General features: G+C 37.8%; 1 protein-coding gene across 1 annotated transcript in view; it reads right to left on the minus strand.

Moving 5' to 3' along the window:
• Positions 1-20,116, minus strand: part of Cds (CDP-diacylglycerol synthase) — a 222,750-nt gene that overhangs the window by 46,701 nt on the left and 155,933 nt on the right. Inside the window, exon 7 of the mRNA XM_067142681.2 lies at positions 10,770-10,922. Coding sequence (XP_066998782.2) covers positions 10,770-10,922 — 153 coding nt within the window. The remainder of the gene's footprint in view (positions 1-10,769; positions 10,923-20,116) is intronic.

The following is a 20,116-nucleotide window of genomic DNA, read 5'->3' on the forward strand; positions in this document are numbered from 1 at the left end:
TCTAGATCGGGGCCGCCATCTCACCGTCAGATAGCTACTCAATTCTAATCACGTAGGCTGAGTGGACCTCGAACCAGCCCTCAGGTCCAGGTAAAAATCCCTGACCTGGCCGGGAATCGAACCCGGGGCCTCCGGGTAAGAAGCAGGCACGCTACCCCTACACCATGGGGCCGGCAACATATATATATATAATATATATTATAATACATAATAATAATATATTATTATTATTATTATTATTATTATTATTATTATTATTATTATTATTATTATTATTATTATTATTATTATTATTAATGGGAAAAGACCTTCAGGAAGACCCCGATGCACCTGGAAGAAGGAGATCAACAAGGTATGTTGGACCCTCCAAATTGATAACTGGGAAGAGCGGGCTCAAGATCGAAAAGGATGGAAGAGGATTGTGAGATTGGCACAGGAAGTTCATTCCTCAGAAGATTACAGAGTGAGTGAGTGAGTGAGTGAGTGAGTGAGTGAGAACTGGAAAAATACTCCAGGATGCAGGCTTGCAAAGGAAATGATAAAAGGACCAAACAAGAAGCATACTAAAGAACTGTTGAAACTCAGCAGAGAAAATATTAGATGGGTAGTAGGACTGTTGACAGGACAGTGCCATCTGAAAAAATACCTACATAGAATTGGAGTAAGAAGAGACGATATATGTAGGAAATGCAATGAAGCAGAGGAATCAGCTGAAAACATACTTTTCGAATGTGAGGCGCTGGGTAGAATCAGACTCTCCACTCTAGGACTACCAGGTGAAGAAAGAGAAAAAATACAAAAAGACCTAATAAGAACAACCTGCAGCTTTGTGAAGGGAGCAGGTATATCTATAGTAATTTCCACGTAAGGAAACACCCCAGAAAGTAAATATCGCCACCCGATGCTCTTCTTTTCTCTTTTTTGTAATGGCTGATCACTGCTGCCAACCTGCCTGGTTACATACTAAAATCACCAGACATAACCATAACAAACTAACCTCAATGTAGGAAACACCGATAATCAATGTTTCCCTACCCTAGTAAATGATAAAAGATAAGATCAAATAAATGAAGATAATTAAATATCTCGTCGATTTCCACGCTCAATGAGGAATTAAGGAAATAAACACACTTTCTCACTCAAATTATCCGTCTTTATTTTGATATACACTAGGCGTACTATAACCATATTCTTGACAAGAGGGGCGTGTTAAACGATGCAGTTTATTTAATAAGTCTTTGCAGTGTGATTTTAGAAAGTTCCAGACATCCAATGACTTCCCTTTCTTTTGCGCGAACATTTCCTTCTCTCTTCAACACCGGTAACCAGTAAGGAGAGAAATTATTGGGCATATTTTCAGCCTGCAGGCTGGTTATATCTTCAAGCTTATCAGGAAACATATAGGAATACTAATGTGCCAAGCTCCGTGAACGGAAATTAGGTCAGGTTTCAAGTTCACTGCGGATTTGAAAATAATAATGTTATAAGTTCTACTGCCAAAATTTCGTCCCGCAAGAGTTATTTCGTGTACCGGTAGATGTAGACATGAGACTGACGTACTTGAGCACTTGAATCATTTCACGCAAACAATGTTAATGCATTATCCGAACATGCCACAATTCTACTTACTTGGTATTAGCCAAATAGATTTACAATCCCACAGAAAAAGAAAATATGCTTTAAATATTCTCGCAAATGTATCACTAGTGACTTTAACGGCGATGCGGTGGCAACACGCAATTCATGCTAGAACAGTGATTGAACGTTGCCAACGTGCCAGATTAACGGTTAATGTAAGACGTCGTATCGGCAAGTAGGGTCCCTAAACTGTATGGTTACCGACACTGAAAAAGACCTGCAAAATACCCAACAGCAAGAAAAGTAACTATAAATCGATACCTTAATATTACAGGGGAGAAAGGGTAAGGTTGCACCTTTAGGGTACGTCCTTACACGGAGAGGACTATAGGTGGGAATGAAGGAAAAACATGGTAGCAAAAGATCTTAAGAGGTCGACGCCAATTAGGAATTCATATTTAGAAGCCCCGTGAAGAAAAGAAGCAGAAGAAGAGTATTATTATTATTATTTTAAAAAATTCAACTGGTTAATGTAGTTCTCATTAATGTGCATGGTACTCAATTATCAGGCCCTGAAAAGCCATCACGTGTATCTGTCCCTCCTGAAACTTGGTCATCAACTGCAACTTGCAAGGCAGTGCAGCAACAGCTGTTATCATAATTTTTGCCATACCAATAAAAAAGAGTGATATACAGAATAAGATGCTCGACAAGCCACTTACACAGTTGTTTACTGCATATTCCCAACCTTCATTCTATGGAGGAAGACAAAAAATTTTGGAGACTTTTATACTGGCTTTCCAGAGCAAGGTGGCTACACAGTTTGCATCAAGTAGCTGTTAGCTTGAATTCGGGAGATGGTGGGTTTTAACCCTACTGCCAGCAGCCCTAAAGATGGCTTTTGGTGGTTTCCCATGTACACACCAAGCAAATGCTGGAACTGTTCCTCAGTTGAGAACACGGTCGCTTCCATCCTAGTCCTATCCTATCTGATGGTCATCATAAGATCAGTCTGTGTTGGTGCGATGTAAAAAAAAGTTCTGGATTAACATCTGCTTACGTCTTGGCTGATAGGACTGTTTTCTCATCTCTTATTCTGAGAGCATCTGAAGTGTATATGACACTCTTTCATCAACATATTTTATTGACACTCTTTCATCAACATATTTTATAAGCAGCAAATGTACCCGTGCTTCGTTTCGGTATTCTTCAATGTAATCAAATATCGAAGTAAATACTGTACATGTAGTAAGATTGTTTTAACATTGCATGTCTCTTTAATGTTATCCGAGAAACAGCATGGGGAGGTCCCCATACGTTGTTTCCAATGTAGAGTGTTTGTCATGGATTTGTGATGATAACGGCAGGCTCACATGCCTGCTGCCATTCACAATCGAGCTGGTAAGTTCACATTATAATTGCAGGCCTACTGCGCGGTCACAATAGGTTTGGGGAGTTTTCGTTACAATGGCAGGCCCCTTTCCTACTTCCAGACAGATTAGAGTTGAGGAGTTTTTATTATAATGGCAGGCAACTTCCCTACTACCAGTCGAAATTGAGTTGTGCAGTTATCATTATAATGACAGGTCCCTTTTCCTATTGCCAGTCACATTTTAGATGGGTACATTTGTTTATAATTGCGGGCACCCTTGCCTACAGCCAAACACAATCGGGTAGGGGAGTTTTAAACAAAACTGCATGCCCCCTTGCCTTCTGCAAGTCAAATCGAGAAGTGAATTATTCATTACTGTGGTAGGCCTTCCTTACTAATGCCAGTTACACAGGAGTTGGAGAAGGACACCTTTCCTACTGCCAGTCAAAGTCAGTGTGGGGAGTACTAATAACAATAGCAGACACACCCTTTCTCGATCGTTGCAAATCGACATCAGTGAATATATATATATATATATATATAGATCGACATACGAAAGTATATGCGTGTTTACAATATTGTAGACCTTTATTTACAGATTAACTGCTGCTAAACGATACCTCATATCGCCAAAGGATTGTACCATAAGATGCAAGATTTAGCGGCCTAAATGGCTGGTCCATTGAAATCTCATCTATTCATGGGTCAGATTGAGTTAGAAATGTTGAACAGGGTAATGTTTTTGTAAGATTATCTCACATTTCATTACTTTTCGTATAATTAAGTGACAACTACATACATAGAATTTGGCTCACATATGGCTACTGGGTGGACCAATCTTCGTTTAGAGTTTGATGATTCTAACTTTCCTACAAGTGATTGAAAGTATGAATTATGCATGTGAAAAGTCCGAATTAACTTAACATCGAGAAATAGACAAAAATCAAACGTAAAATACAAAGTCATAAGACCAAGGTTGTAGATCACTCCAAACTGAACGGAGATTGTGCCATCCATTATGTGATAGGACTTCCTGAAGATCTGCACCATCATTAAAATTGCCTCCATATTTTGATATTCTTCGGGTATAAAGAGTGAAACATTTAAAGATCTTGGAAGTTTTCCGACCGTTACAGGCTAAAACGTATAATTTTTCCAGATTTCAATTTTCTTGTTCGTCTGGCAGATTATGCCGCAATCTGGATTTTGGGCGAGGAGGGTAAAAATTAAGACTTTCAGGAAACTAAACAAAAAAATATGCAGATGGTCATTATTACCCCTTAAACGGGTAGCTGTACGAAAATTTCGCCAAAATAGTCAACGTACAGGCACACAGTCTGAACACAACGAAAGTTGTTTATAATGAAGATGCGTATCACATACGGTCCACGCAGTTTACAGAAAATCAATAGTATAAGAGAAAATGGAGGAAAACCGTTCTGGTTTTCCTATAAACCCCCCCCCCCGTCTATTCAAAGATTTTAAAATGATATGCATATTGGAACCTTCCTTGGGATGAGTATAATCTATATATGAAGTTTGGTTGAGATCTATCCAGCCGTTTCGCCGTGATGGTGGAACAGACAAACAGACACGAAAAATAAAAACCACCAATTCGGTCTTGAGTTGACCTAAAACGGATAAATATCTGAAAAATTGGCCAAACAAACGAAATTACAGACAGCGGACCCCTACAACTTTATTTATATAGATGTTGGGTCCGATTGTTTGTTTAAATACAGATCCTTGGACATCTAGGAATACACAGAGATACCTATCAATCACAGCGATTTTTACTAATGAAGGTTTTGAAGTATTCGTTTTCAGAGTGTATATGGGCCATTACAAAAATTTTCTAGGAATAGTCAAAATTGTGAGTAACGAGCTGGTGAAAGGGAGAGTGGGAGAGTAGAAAGCGAGATGAAGATATACAGTATTATTGCTATTTATAAGTACTTACTAAGGTGCGGTTTGGGGCTGCAAGAGGCAGCAGGTATAGTGGATGTTCCTCCCAAAAGTTGACCTGCAACTTTTATTATGTTACTTTTATATCCTAATACTCCAACCCAATGCTACATTGTAATGGATACACAGGAACATGATACTGTCTCATCCCCAGCATATTATAACACTTATTGTCTCAAAACCTGACTGTTGCTACACAAGGTTTCAAGGCTAAAAATTACACATCTCTATTCCTTCACAGGAAGCATGTGAGCGAGACGATTGGTCTCTGATAAGCCTTCCGAAAATAATATGAACTCGTGCTCCACATGTGTGAATCAGTCACCCACTTAGATGCCATTACTTAGCAAATGCATAGATTAATATACTGCATCATGTGCCCACGTGCTATTTTTATCAAGAAATAAATTAATAATCACCAGAATTGTCTCCAAATGGCTCCTAGAATATCTAGAAAAGTCACTAGTAGTTATCTTTGAAATTATGTCACTAAAGTACTAAAAAAAACCTCCAAAATCTAGCGACTAGTCTCTAGAATTGACTAGACCGATGAATGCTGAAAGGCATGACGGTCTATAATGAAGACTTACGTATGTTCTTTCCATTTTATGGCATTCGTTGGACCACTTGAATCTATTTTATAAAAAGGGATTTTCAGTTTTCTGTCAACATAGTACTTTTCATTCTCTTGGATCTTAACTTTCTTTCTTCATCTGAAATCACCCGTCCCATTGGCTGTCTGTTCATTTTGATTTGTACTCTGGTTTGTTTGTTAGCGAGTCTCTTAATTTTGCCTGTTTTGTTTTTTAAATCTTCTATTAGAATTTGAAGTTTCTTCATATCTTCCTTGATTTCTGTAATCCACTTGATTTTGCTCTTACTGTTCCATAATTTTTCAATAATTCTCCTGACAATCCTTTTTTTTTTGGTGTCCTGAGCAGATGTCCAAAATATGAGATTTGTTTCTTCCTAGTTGTGATCATTACCAGTTTTCCTTTTTTGTTTATGCATGAGCTGATTATTATTCTTTCAATCTTGAGTATTCTGCCTATATGTGCAGTGTTACCGTATTTACTCGTGTATTAGACCCTTGTTTTTTCCACTTTGACAGCCGAAAAAGGTAGGGGTAGGGGTTCCATTATGCGAAAACCTCCAATTTTGTGCAGTAAACACAGGACTTCTAGGCTATAAATTGCACATGTAAGCATTCTACATTATTCTTTAACAAACCTATGAATGTATTCTGAGTTTTATTGGCTATTTTCATTGGAAGGCAGTATTTCTAAATTTAAAAAGACAGTAAATGGTGAACACATGACTTTTAGGCCTACATATAAAGTAAATAAAGTCAGTTTTAGTTACTCTTATGTCACGTCACTTGTTTCATCTCATTAACTCCTCTGATGAGGTTGACGTCAGGAAGGGCATCCGGTCGTAAAAACTCGCTATGAAGATTCGTCTCTCTTTGTATTTGAACCCGTATAGAAAAGGGATAATGGCATTGTATTATGCAATATTATTACAAAGAACTAAATGGCCAGTTATTTGTCTCTGTCAGTTGAGCAGTAGGTCTACCAACACAGTAAACCTGATCACTGCTTTAATTTGAATTGCTATCATCTTGTGCCACCCAACTTCCCTGCTACCGGCGTCTCGTCATTCCAAATGACGTCAACTTCACACTGCCATTTTGTCAGTCGTACACTGCCATTGAGAGTCCAGACAGTGGGTATATGTTCGCAAATGATTTCTGGAGATGGTCTCTGTTATTCCCAGTTGGTGTATGTGTAGCAGAAGCAATCCGTTCCAAATAAAGCTGTGCTGCAGAAAGTGTGCCAACCCACCAGCTGATAACTAGCGTATGTTATAAGTTGTACTTCTGAATATAATACATAATGGCTAGAAACATTCTTTGGATAACTGCAACTGTTGGAAGCCAGACCTTTATTTCAGTATATTTCATGCTTGTTCTCTACATTTATCACATCAGGATTTACCTAAACAGCTGTAACTGAGATAAAACATACCACATTGTTTGGGTTAGGTACGCTATCAAGTGTCCTGATAGTGCCAGAAGTTCAACTACGGAAAGAATAAAAATAAATAACAGGAAAGCTTGCCACATTTATAGATGTCTACAGGTGAGGCGGTAATGTGTTTTATTATCATAATGTTTAATTTTGTTCGCTGTCTCCATTTTTTTATTAACACATAGTAAGTTTTGACTGGTGTCTCTGAAAATTGTAAAAGTAGTTGGTGGGGATGTAAAATCAATAACATTATTATTATTATTATTATTATTATTATTTGTCAGTTACATTGGCAAGTAAAACAATCATTATGACTGAATTGTTTTTATCATGTTTTAAACCTACTTTTTTTTTTTTTTTTTTTTTTTTACTATTTTGCTTTATGTCGCACCGACACAGATAGGTCTTTTGGCGACGATGGGATAGGAAAGGCCTAGAAATGGGAAGGAAGTGGGCGTGGCCTTAATTAAGGTACAGCCCCAGCATTTGCTTGGTGTGAAAATGGGAAACCACGAAAAACCATCTTCAGGGCTGCCGACAGTGGGATTCGAACCCACTATCTCCCAGATGCAAGCTCACAGCTGCGCGCTCCTAACCGCACGGCCGAAACCTACTTCTCTCCAATGTTAGCTATACTGGCCCGAGTTATGAGATATTAAACGATCACTTTATTAATGCTCTTACCTGCTACATAATAGCAACAACTGTGAATATTTCTTAACTGAAGTAAACCGTGGTGGAAGAGCTCTTTTTAAGCAAGCTCCTAGTTGAGGGGAGCTGTATGTACCACTTTTACCACATAACCTTCTTGTCATTCTTAAATCTCTGGCAGTACGGTACCAGGAATCGACCTCAAGCCCCTGAAAATGGCAACTAATTGTGCTAACCATTACACCGGTGGACACTTAACTACAAAGCACACTGACTGATGCATACTTGCAATGTCCAATTCTATTCACCTATTTGTGCGACGTCATCAGAGTTGCAGCAGGCCTACACTACAGAGGCAGAAATTTCTTAAGTAAGAAACACAGACGTACCGCATGACTTTGATGCGTGTTTTCATTGCGTGGGCTGTATACACGATTTAATTTCTTCATTTTCTTTGTTTCGAAAAGCCAGAGGGGCTGGGTCCCAATGCACGAGTAAATGGGGTAGTTGTTTGAAAAATGGTATCACTTGCATATGTTATTTCTGATTTTGCAACTGTTTTATAGTGTTTTAATTTTGTGGCTATTTGAGGACTTTTTTATTGTATGTGTTTTTGGTAATACATTGTGCTCTGGTCAGTTCGTTTATTCTATTATACAAATTCTGCCTTTTGTTGAGGTTATATGTTATTATTTCTCCTAAATATTTAAATTTGTCAATGGTTTTGATTTTCCATTCATCTATTGTGATTTTATTTATGAGCGTTGTGTCAGTTAACATGATTTCTGTATTTTTGAAGAATACTCTAAGGCCAATTTTCTGTACTATTTCCTGTAGTGATTGAACTTGTTGGGCTTTCTGTACATTGCTGGACAGGAGAGCAAGGTCAGCAGTGAATCCTAGGCAGTTTAAACTTATGTCGTCTTTTGATCTTCCAATTTTGATGCTCTTCATATTACCTTTGTACCATTCTCTCATTAAACATTCCCAGCCACAGCTGAATAGCAGTAGTGACAGGCAATCTCCCTGTCGTAAACCTGTTTTTATGATGAAAGGCTCAGAAAATTCCCCTCTGAACCTGACCTTAGATTTTGTGTTGGTTAAGGAGAGTTTTTTCAATTTTGATTAATTTTGGGTGGAGTCTAAAAAATTCTTTTTCAAATTTACCTATTACTCCACAGTAAGAAATTAACTGCAGAGTTTTAAAAACCTTTTGTTAAAAATCCAGTTATAGGGTCCATATGCATGCATTCCACTGCAATGGTTAGGTAGGACCATGTTGTTTATTCTTGATGTGTACATCTTCCCAAATTTTATGCATCCAAAGAAACTGATTCTAAATTATTCACTGAGAGTAGTTGTTTATTGATATACAGTATTAAGATATCTTGCCTCTATCACTACACAAAGATTATTTGGTTTCATTGTTACACAACAAAAAACAAGCTATGATCATGACTGCACTGGTATGTATTATGGAAAAAGTTTAAGAAGTTAGCTATAAGGTAGTCAAACTTATTGTAAAAGACAAAAAACAAAACCACAACAGCTTAAACATTGTTAATACCTGTTTGTAAAGAGATGGCAAAAATAGTCCTGGGTACAGAAGCCTTTAGAGAAATTTCAAAAATTTGCTGACACAATCAATCCCCAAGTTAGTGAAATGTAACAGTGATCATATACATTTGGATTCCCATAGGGAACTTGAAATATTTGTCCTGAATGAGTAGGTATGTTTTTACCAACTGACAAGCCCAAATTGGCATGTTGGGGTGAAATGTTGGCAAACAAGATTTAGATGGGTGGAAAATGTTTAACTTCCAATAACGGACCAATTGTATTAGAATTATGTACAGTGATATCGGAGACATTTATGAAGGAGAAACTCAACAGCAGTCAGAAGTTATCACTTCTGATCGACGAGCCTACCGAAGGTAGTAGTCACGCACACCTTCTTGCCTACATCTGGTACATTGATGGAGATGTAATAACAAATATCTTAAATGTTTTCTTCTTTTTTCAAATATCTTTTTCTTTTCTTTGGCCATCTTCCCTGAAAGTTGTGCTGGATGAAATAGTAAAAGTCATGAATGATTACTGCCCATAAATGCAGGCTTTTGCTGTTTTATATTAGGAAATGAAATCAGAGCACACTACACTCCTGCTGCACATAAAAGTACGGTGATTATCGCGAGCAAAAGTATTAACGTGAATATCTGACTTTACAGAGGAGGTATATGCATTCTTTATTACTATTTTTCAGAAGATGAAAGGTTATCTAAGTTGGCACATATTTCCAATATTTTTGAAGACTTGAATAAGCTGAAGAGGAAAAATGCAAGAAAGGAATAAAAATATTGTGACTAGTACAGATAAGATTCAGGGACTTGTGAATAAGCTGAATTTGTTGATGCAGAGAATTGCAAACGGGTTATCTGCGACATTCCTTATTGCAAGGCTGCTTGCTGACACTAATGAAGCAATGATGGACTTATTTAAAGAACATTTAGAAATTTTCCACAAAAAGTTGGAGTATTATGGAGAATATAATGAAGATTTGAATTGGGTTTGTGATCCATTTGTTGAAGAAACAAAACCTCTTCTTATTAATATACAAGAGGAACTCGCAAAATTAAAAACAGAGTATTTAGAACTCCTTCACTTGCCTTTGGACACATTTTGATTAGCAAAAAAGGAGTGAACACCTGGCTCTCTTTAAGATGGCAGTGAATGTGTTATTCCATACATTTCCAACTATATATATTGGTGTGGACTAAATTTCTCAATGCTGACTAAAATTAAAACATCAAAGCGGAAGGGTCTCAAATGTTCACTGAAGAAAAAAGACTTGTAATGTACATAATTCTGCCATGTGCAACAAAAGAGATTTAAGTATCACATAGAAGGTACGAGTCAAGTTATTTACTTGAATAGTAATAAGGTGGTGTATTTTCCTGAATTTTTCTACAGTAAATTAAAGTTTACAAATAAATGCATGAGCCAATTTCTGTTCAATAATAATAATAATAATAATTGGCTGATTATGTTACATATTTGTTTTACTAAATGGTTTTCTCTAGCTACTACTAACAGGACATAACTTTCAGATAAGATAAAGATTATATGATCTCAAAATAAAGATAATTCCATACAATATAAGAAGATTAGCTTACCAGCTGCAACACGCTAGCCAGAGACTCAGGTAGAGTATATTCCTGTGGGCGGAAAAGTGGGGAGGGCTCGCATTCCATACTCATGCGACCCAGTGTCTCACTGTACTCAATGGGACATACGAAATAGCGATACTGACACATTATGTACGACATCTGAAACAAAGAGTTTCTTTATATTAGTTTTAGTACAATAATAATACTGGATATCATGGAAGTAAAGAGAAAACGTGAGAATAACGATGAAATACAAGCAGATCGACTGCACAATTAGGAGAAAAATTAAAGAGGCAATGAATAATTGGTTAACAGAATTATATAATGAAATAGAGAAATTAACTAGGAAGCATGATATATTCAACTTACATAAAACAATTAAAAATGCAGCAGGCCTATGGAAAGGAAGAACCTTGATTGTGATTACAGACCATGAAGGCAACACTATACTCGATGTAGAAGACAAATTACAAAGATGGAAGGAATACCGTATTTTCTCACGTACCTAATTAACACACTTTTTTGAAGAAAAATACAAGTGAAAACTTTGGATGCGTAAATTATTCAAGGAATTCAGATATTTAAAAATGATTTAAAATTCATTTACATTTAAAATATACATCAAATAAAGTATAAACAATTGGTTCAACTTATTTGTGGTTATCATCACTTGAAGTAAACTTCAGGCGTGAAACTTTTCCTGAAAAGTCAAATAAGGTACAGATACATCAGGTAAGTTAGACATGTGGATTTGAAGTACCGACACTGGAAAATATTTTCCTGTTACAAGCTGGCAATATGACCTGAAACGAAATAAACTTGAACTAATAAAAGTACAAATCATGCAAGTATATAATAAAGACATATCGGCAAAAATATAAAAAAAAGACAAAAAACAGAAAACTGTCCAACACGAGAAGGGCCGGGCACCGAAGAAAGGACCATGCTAGATTTCCCCAAACCGTTCGTATCCAATCTTGTACGAGTGATGTGTCTATCCACCCTTTTTCTTGGATATGAAAGCAAAAATTTTACTTTGGCATTGTTTTTCGTTTTAGAACAATGTAAGGTGGAAGCTTTCTGCATCAGCTGTTACAACAAGCATTGCAGTACATCGTTATTTTTTGTTTCTGTTAGTGCGTACGATAATACTCAATGTCCTTTTCTTATTCATTGCTCGACTTTGTGGCGTATGGAAACTGATAGGCGTCTGACCTGCGATTCCTACTTGGGATATCAAATATTCCTTTACTTTATGCTTCTCAGTCACAAAGCGACGAAAATCAATTACTTTTCGGTTGAAATCATTTGGCATTTTTCGGTATAATATTTTTTTCGTCGTAGAGCAACTCCATCTCTCCTCTTAAAATTAATTATCCAGCCGCAGCTAACCTTCACATCCAAGACACTGATTCCATGTGCAGCAGCTATTTCTCGTCCTTTAAAATACTGCATTTTGTGAGAAACGCCACATCCAACATTGCGTAACAAAATCATATATTTAACCCTCTTGGAGCCAAGAGCCAATCTGGTTGGCCGCTCACCATCAGCTACAAGAGGCCTGAGCTCCGCCTCCACTCTACTACTGTAAAGTGCCAGGCCGTTTTTAGTGGAAATTCATGTATTTTAATATTTGCGTATATCTACCGGTGTATGGCAAATACCAACAAGAAATTTTCTACACATCGACTACACAGAATAAACAACTGATTTAGAGTTTGATTGTTGATATTATAGTTACAATTAAATTTATAATATATTATGGTTCCACCTATTCAATACAATAACACTTAGTAATGTGAGGTTACATCACAAGTCGACCACAAATGGTACCGGTTTCGACCCTAGATCTGGGTCATCATCAGCTGATCGTTCGAAAGGTACAAGATAAATGCAGTGCACAGATGAATAACAAGTAATGTAGAAGATGCAAAGATATTTTCAAGACAAAAGTTTGTGTGGAGCTATATAACACTTCAGTATAAAGCACTAGGTTTTAAATGTCTTCAAAATCTTGATGTGAAATCTGAAGTCGAAACCGGTACCATTTGTGATCGACTTGTGATGTAACCTTGCATTAATAAGTGTTATTGTATTGAATAGGTGGAACCATAATATAAATAACTTAATTGTAATCTCAGTTCAAGATGGACCAAAATTAAATTCTTATCTTTCAATGATATTATAGTTGTCAACGTTTATTTTTAGGAAGAGAAAAACATTTTCGTACTTTCTCTCTCAATATCTACTTTGAAAAAATCCTTTACGGTACAAAAGAATATACGTAATGATGTATAATGTACAGTAAAACCTTGATTATACGTTCTAATGCCCGGGAAGGGGCAAATGGTCAATAAAAAATAAAAATAAACTTTTAATCTATACTACCAATTTTAATGGACTTTAAAGTACATAAAATACATGCCGTATAACCTTAAAATACAGTGCATTAAACCCTCTTTAAAACCAAAATGTAGTCAAAGCTACAACAATACATACTAAATATTCACCTAAATTACCAGCAGACCACAAATAATTAATTTACCTGGTGTCATTTAAGCTGCTTTAAAAAAATCCAATACTTTTTTTGCACTCTCCTACAACGTATTTTCTTCTTAATGTCCATTCTGAGCTTTCTAATTACAAGAATGAAAAATCTGTATCGTCGTGCTCCAAGAATTCCATTAACGTTTCAGCCGACTCCAGTGCGGTCTGAAAAGGTACGCGATTGTTTGTGACGCACTCTTCTTCCCCATCGCCCTCACTTTCACTCGTCACTTTGCAGCTGACTGCCGAGTTCCCGTTCATGCTTTTATTTACTATTTCATCATCAGTTAAAATGTGATGCCCAGGCAATATATCGTCAGTATGAAGCCTCTCCTCAATGTTACTTTCATCCACTTCTCCAAAGTGAATGTTTTCAATAGTCTTCAGGATATCTTTGTTCATCAATATCTCATTTTCACCATGATCAGTGAACCCATGAAAATCGTCGGCGAGCTCTTCGACATCAACACACAATTTTCTCCACGATCGAGTGATGTTCTGAGCGGTTACTAAATCCCATGATTTCTGGGCAAGATAAAGCGCTTCTTTCAGATTGAGTTTTTCCAGGACTCAACCATCGACGTTTCTTCGGAAAGTAAGAGGCGTAGCCATTCCTGCTTATAATACGCTTTAAAGGTTGCGATGATGCCTTGGTCCATCGGCTGAATTAATGAAGTTCATTAGATGGCAAATAGGAAACAAAAATGTTTCCACCCTCTGATTTAAACTCTGTATCAACAGGGTGAGAGGGTGCATTATCAAGAAAAAGGATGGCCTTTAATGGCAAGCCTTTGGTCGCCAAGAAATCTCGAACCCGCGGAATGGCTTATTATGGAACGAAGTCCTGAAAATATCATGTGTTATCCATGCAGATTTGTTATGACAATAATCTACAGGGAAATATTTCATCACTGTTCCTTTGAAAGAACACGGATTTTTTGCTTTACCAACAACAGCTGATTTTAATTTATGGTTGCCACTAGTGTTCGCACAGCACTAGATGGTAATGCGCTCTTTACTAGATTTGTGTCCAGGAGCTGATTTCTCTTCAGCAGCTGCTAGTGTTTTACTGCGTAAGCACTTCCAATAAAGTCCAGTTTCATCGGCATTGTACACTTGACTTGGAACAAAATTGTATATCTCAATTATGCGCTTAAACTCATACCTAAAGTTTTCTGCTCCACTGCTGTTACCGCTTAGTTTTTCTCCTTCGATGTTTAATTCTCGAATGCCATGTCTGTCCTTAAATCTCTGTAGCCAACCACTGGACGCTGGTGAAGACCCTGAGAGCCCCATCTTTTCGTGAAAAATTTGTTCCTGCCTTGTTATCACAGGACCACTAATACGTACACCTTCACCTTCTATTGCTGAAACCACGAGAACAATGCAGCATCCAGTTCTTTTAAAGATGATGCTTTCATTGTTTTTCTTTTAGCGAGTGCGAACTGTCAGAGCTCACTTCATACTGCAACACTTTGTCTTTATTCTTCATTAGGTCCCGCACTGTTGTCACACCCACACTGAACTCTGATGCTAAATTTGAGACTAGTTCACCTTTCTTTAAATGTTCGATTATATTAACTTTATTTTCTATGATTAAAACTACACGTTTTCTTTTTACTGCAGATTTCAATCTCAACATTTCTCGGCTGTTAGAATGGGAAATAAATGTTCAACTTTATCAGTCGCTCTCACATTTCCTTACTTTGCACTACAGTACAGAATGTAGCCTACCAGCTAGGCTGGTTTCCGATTCCTGTGCATTGTGAAATATTTACGATGCAGTAGCCTGTGGTGAAAATATTTGACCTTGACAGAGAACGATATGAAAGATCGGTACTTGGAGATGTTACATGCTACCAAATAAGTTGTAGGCATCATTCTGAAGTAGAAATTACCAGCATACCATACTCTATGCTCTGTGGGCTGGGAGAGGGCACACTACAGTACAACAATGTCAACAATGGAATGGATAATAAAGTTTGAGATTGTTGAATTTGAATAGCATCCCTCATCTTTAATAACAGTTAAAGTTAAATAATTTTTAACAACATAAAATTACATAGTAAAAACATGTATGAAGTCATGTCTCCATTGCCGACTGATGGTCTATGCGTGTGTACGTACAGTAGTTACTGTACGTTATGATCTTGGACTCAGGAGTCGGAGAGCCAATGTACAGTCGCTCCAAAACAGAATACTGTACCAAGATACCTTGACGTCAAGAGCCGGATTGAGTGGCTCGGACGGTTGAGGTGATGGCCTTGTGACTCCAACTTGGCAGGTTTTATCCTAGCTCAGTCTGGTGGTATTTGAAGGAGCTCAAATACGACAGTATTGTGACGGTACATTTACTGGCACATAAAAGAACCCCTGCGAGGCAAAATTTTGGCACCTCGGCGGCGTCTCTAAAAACCGTCAAAGTGGTTGGAGGGAAGTTAAACCAATATTATTATTATTATTATTATTATTATTATTATTATTATTATTATTTTTATTATTATTATTATTATTATTATTTATAAGAGGACGCTCATTCAGTCTGGGAGCGACTGTACACTGCTTTAAAAAAGATAAAGATTTTTTTTTGGCGATGGATAATGTGCAGAACGGTTAATCGAGGGACGGATAATCAAGGTTTTAATGTATTTCTAAATACAATTCTATAGAATAATTAATTTGAACGAGAAAAATAAAAACACAAAAAATAAAAATACAAACATGTCACCAGTAAAAAGAAGACAATTTTACTCACCGATAAAATTTGCGTATAAGTATCGATGAATGACAAATATTGACAAGAAATTTTCTACCGGACAACATAGTATAAAAAATAATTGTGAATTACTAAAAAATAACAGTTGATATTATCGTTTTTGTTTTCTGCGGAAACCTTTTCTTGTTTCCTGTTCTAGTCTCTATTTCAAAAAATAATTTTACAATACAACAGAATACACGTAATTTAAAAATTTATGGTTCATGGTGTGGGTTACTGTAGTCACATCCTAGTTCGTGAACCAAGGGCAACGGCTGAGTGGTCTAGTAAGTGGTCCTGAGAGTCGGGATACCAGTTGCTACGGAATGGGAGTAGGCATCTCGGACATATTCTGAGTCATGGCCCTCCTTGGGCTCAGGTGGCTAGGACTATACGATTCACCGGTGGTCCATAACCTGTTAGAGGAGAGATCCTCACTTGGACTATGTGCACGTAGGGTAGCGACCTGCTTCATGAATTTACTGAGCTCAGAACATTTTAAGCAAGCCTTGGACCTAGAGTTCCACTCCCATTTGACAGGCAAGGGACTCCTTGGAAACAACTTTGTGAACAAAATGGAATTCGATGGGGAGCTATCAATATTAATGGGGCATATGGAAAAAAGAAAGTAGAATTGGCTGAGTCAGCAAAAAGGATGCATCTGGATGTGCTAGGAGTAAGTGATGTTCGGGTAAGGGGAAGAGATAGGAGATTATAAAGTGTACTTGACGGGTGTTAGAAAGGGAAGGGCTGAGTCTGGAGTAGACCACTTTATCAGGAATACCACTGCACGAAACATAGTTTCTGTTAGGCACGTAAATGAGCGAATGATGTGGGTAGATTTGGCAGTTGGAGGAATTAGGACTATATTGTCTCCGTGTATTCACCATGTGAGGGTGCAGATGAGGATGAAGTTGGTAAGTTTTATGAAGCATTGAGTGACATCGTGGTCAGGGTCAACAGCAAGGGAATAGTGCTAATGGGCGATTTCAATGCGAGAGTTGGGAATAGAACTGAAGGATACGAAAGGGTGATTGGTAAATGTGGGGAAGATATGGAAGCTAATGGGAATGGGAAGCGTTTGCTGGACTTCTGTGCTAGTATGGGTTTAGCAGTTACGAATACATTCTTCAAGCATAAGGCTATTCACCGCTACACATGGGAGGTTAGAGGTACCAGATCCATAATAGACTATATCTTAACTGACTTCAAATTCAGGAAATCTGTTAGGAATATACGAGTTTTCCAGGGATTTTTTGATGATACAGAGCACTATCTGATCTGTAGTGAACTAAGTATCTCTAGGCCTAGGGTAGAGAAAGTGAAATCTGTCTGCAAACGAATAAGGGTAGAAAATCTCCAGAACAAGGAAATTAGACAGAAGTACATGGATATGATTAGTGAGAAGTTTCGAACATTGGACAGTAAGCAGGCTCAGGATATAGGAAGAGAATGGGTGGCATACAGGGATGCTGTAGTAGACACAGCAAGGGAATGCCTAGGAACGACTGTGTGTAAACATGGTAAAAGCGAACCACTTGGTGGAATGGTGAAGTGAGAGCAGCTTGTAAACGTAAAAAGAAGGCTTAACAGAAATGGCTTCTAACGAGGGCTGAGGTAGACAGGGATTTGTATGTAGATGAAAGATAGTTGTTGAATCCAAAAAGAAGTCGTGGGAAGATTTTGGTAATAACCTGGAAAGGCTAGGTCAAGCAGCAGGGAAACCTTTCTGGACAGTAATAAAAAAAAATTAGGAAGGGAGGGAAAAAGGAAATGAACAGTGTTTTGAGTAATTCAGTGAACTCATAATAGATCCCAGGGAATCACTCTAGAGGTGGAGGGAATATTTTGAACATCTTCTCAATGTAAAAGGAAATAATCCTGGTGGTGTTGCGAACAGCCAAGCTCATGGGGAGGAAGAAAATGATTTTGGTGAAATTATGCTTGAGGAAGTGGAAAGGATGGTAAATTAACTCCATTGCCATAAAAAAGCAGCAGGAATAGATGAAATTAGACCTGAAATGGTGACGTATAGTGGGAAGGCAGGGATGAAATGGCTTCTTAGAGTAGTAAGATTAGCATGGAGTGTTGATAAGGTACCTTCAGATTGGACAAAAGCAGTAATTGCACCTATCTATAAGCAAGGGTACAGGAAGGATTGCAACAACTAACGAGGTATCTCATTCATTAGTATACCAGGCAAAGTATTCACTGGCATCTTGGAAGGGAGGCTGCGATCAGTCGTTGAGAGGAAGTTGGATGAAAACCAATGTGGATTCAGACCAAAGAGAGGCTGTCAGGATCAGATTTTCAGTATGCGCCAAGTAATTGAAAAATGCTACGAGAGGAACAGGCAGTTATGTTTATGTTTCGTAGATCTAGAGAAAGCATATGACAGGGTACCGAGGGAAAAGATGTTCGCTATACTGGGGGACTATGGAATTAAAGGTAGATTATTAAAATCAATCAAAGGCATTTATGTTGACAATTGGGCTTCAGTGAGAATTGAATGTAGAATGAGTTCTTGGTTCAGAGTACTTACAGGGGTTAGACAAGGTTGTAATCTTTCGCCTTTGCTGCTCGTAGTTTACATGGTCATCTGCTGAAAGATATAAAATGGCAGGGAGGGATTCAGTTAGGTGGAAATGTAGTAAGCAGTCTGGCCTATGTTGACGACTTGGTCTTAATGGCAGATTGTGCCAAATGCCTGCAGTCTAATATCTTGGAACTTGAAAAGAGGTGCAATGAGTATGGTATGAAAATTAGCCTCTTGAAGACTAAATTGATGTCAGTAGGTAAGAAATTCAGCAGAACTGAATGTCAGATTGGTGATACAAAGCTAGAACCGGTCGATAATTTCAAGTATTTGGGTTGTGTGTTCTCCCAGGATGGTAATATAATAAGTGAGATTGAATCAAGGTGTCTTAAAGCTAATGCAGTGAGCTCGCAGTTGCGATCAACAGTATTCTGTAAGAAGGAAGTCAGCTCCCAGATGAAACTATCTTTACATCGGTCTGTTTTCAGACCAACTTTGCTTTACGGGAGCGAAAGCTGGGGACTCAGGATATCTTATTCATACCTTAGAAGTAACAGACGTGAAAGTAGCAAGAATGATTGCGGTTACAAACTGGTGGGAACAATGGCAGGAGGTACTTGGAATGAGAAGATAAAGGCTAATTTAGGGTTGAACTTGATGGATGAAGCTGTACGCATAAAACGGCTTCGGTGAAGGGGACTTGGTAGGCAAATGGAGGATAGGTTACCTAGGAGAATAATGGACTCTGTTATGGAGGGTAAGATAAGTAAAGGTAGACCAAGATGACGATGGTTAGACTCAGTTTCTAACGATTTAAAGATAAGAGGTATAGAACTAAATGAGGCCACAACACTAGCTGCAAATCGAGGATTGTGGCGACGTTTAGGAAATTCACAGAGACTTGCAGACTGACTGGCATAACAGTCTATAACGATAATGTATGTATGTATGTATGTATGTATGTATGTATGTATGTATGTATGTATGTATGTATGTATGTATGTATGTATGTATGTATGTATGGCGTTAAAGCCTGATCTGCTTTGGACTACCATGCGACCGGTGCTCAGTTCGAAGACCTGCAGTTTAAAAGGTGACGCATGTTCAGTGAGACGAATCCTTTAGGTCATTATTATTTGTTTTCTAGACTGGGGTCCCCCTCTCATCTTCAGATATCTCCTCAATTGCAATCACTTAGGGTCACTCAGGCCCAGATAAAGATTCTTGATCCTGGCAGGAATCGAACCCATGATCTCTGGGTGAGAGGCAGGCATGCTACACTTGGCCCGCGGGGACCTGGATTTACGTAATGATAGAGGACTATGTGACTATAAGGTTTAGGAGAGAGAAAGTGAAAAGTAAATTGAAGTATGATATGGCGGAGAATCAGACGAAGAGGCATGTTTAGGTCGAAGAAGTTCCATGAAGGAGACACGAGGTTGAGGAATGTTGTCAGGTTCATTGGAAGAAATTTCCAAGAAATGTTCTCCAGAGACATCATCATCATCTTTGTTA

This window comes from Anabrus simplex, chromosome 1, assembly GCF_040414725.1.
Source record: "Anabrus simplex isolate iqAnaSimp1 chromosome 1, ASM4041472v1, whole genome shotgun sequence".
Classification (NCBI taxonomy): domain Eukaryota; kingdom Metazoa; phylum Arthropoda; class Insecta; order Orthoptera; family Tettigoniidae; genus Anabrus; species Anabrus simplex.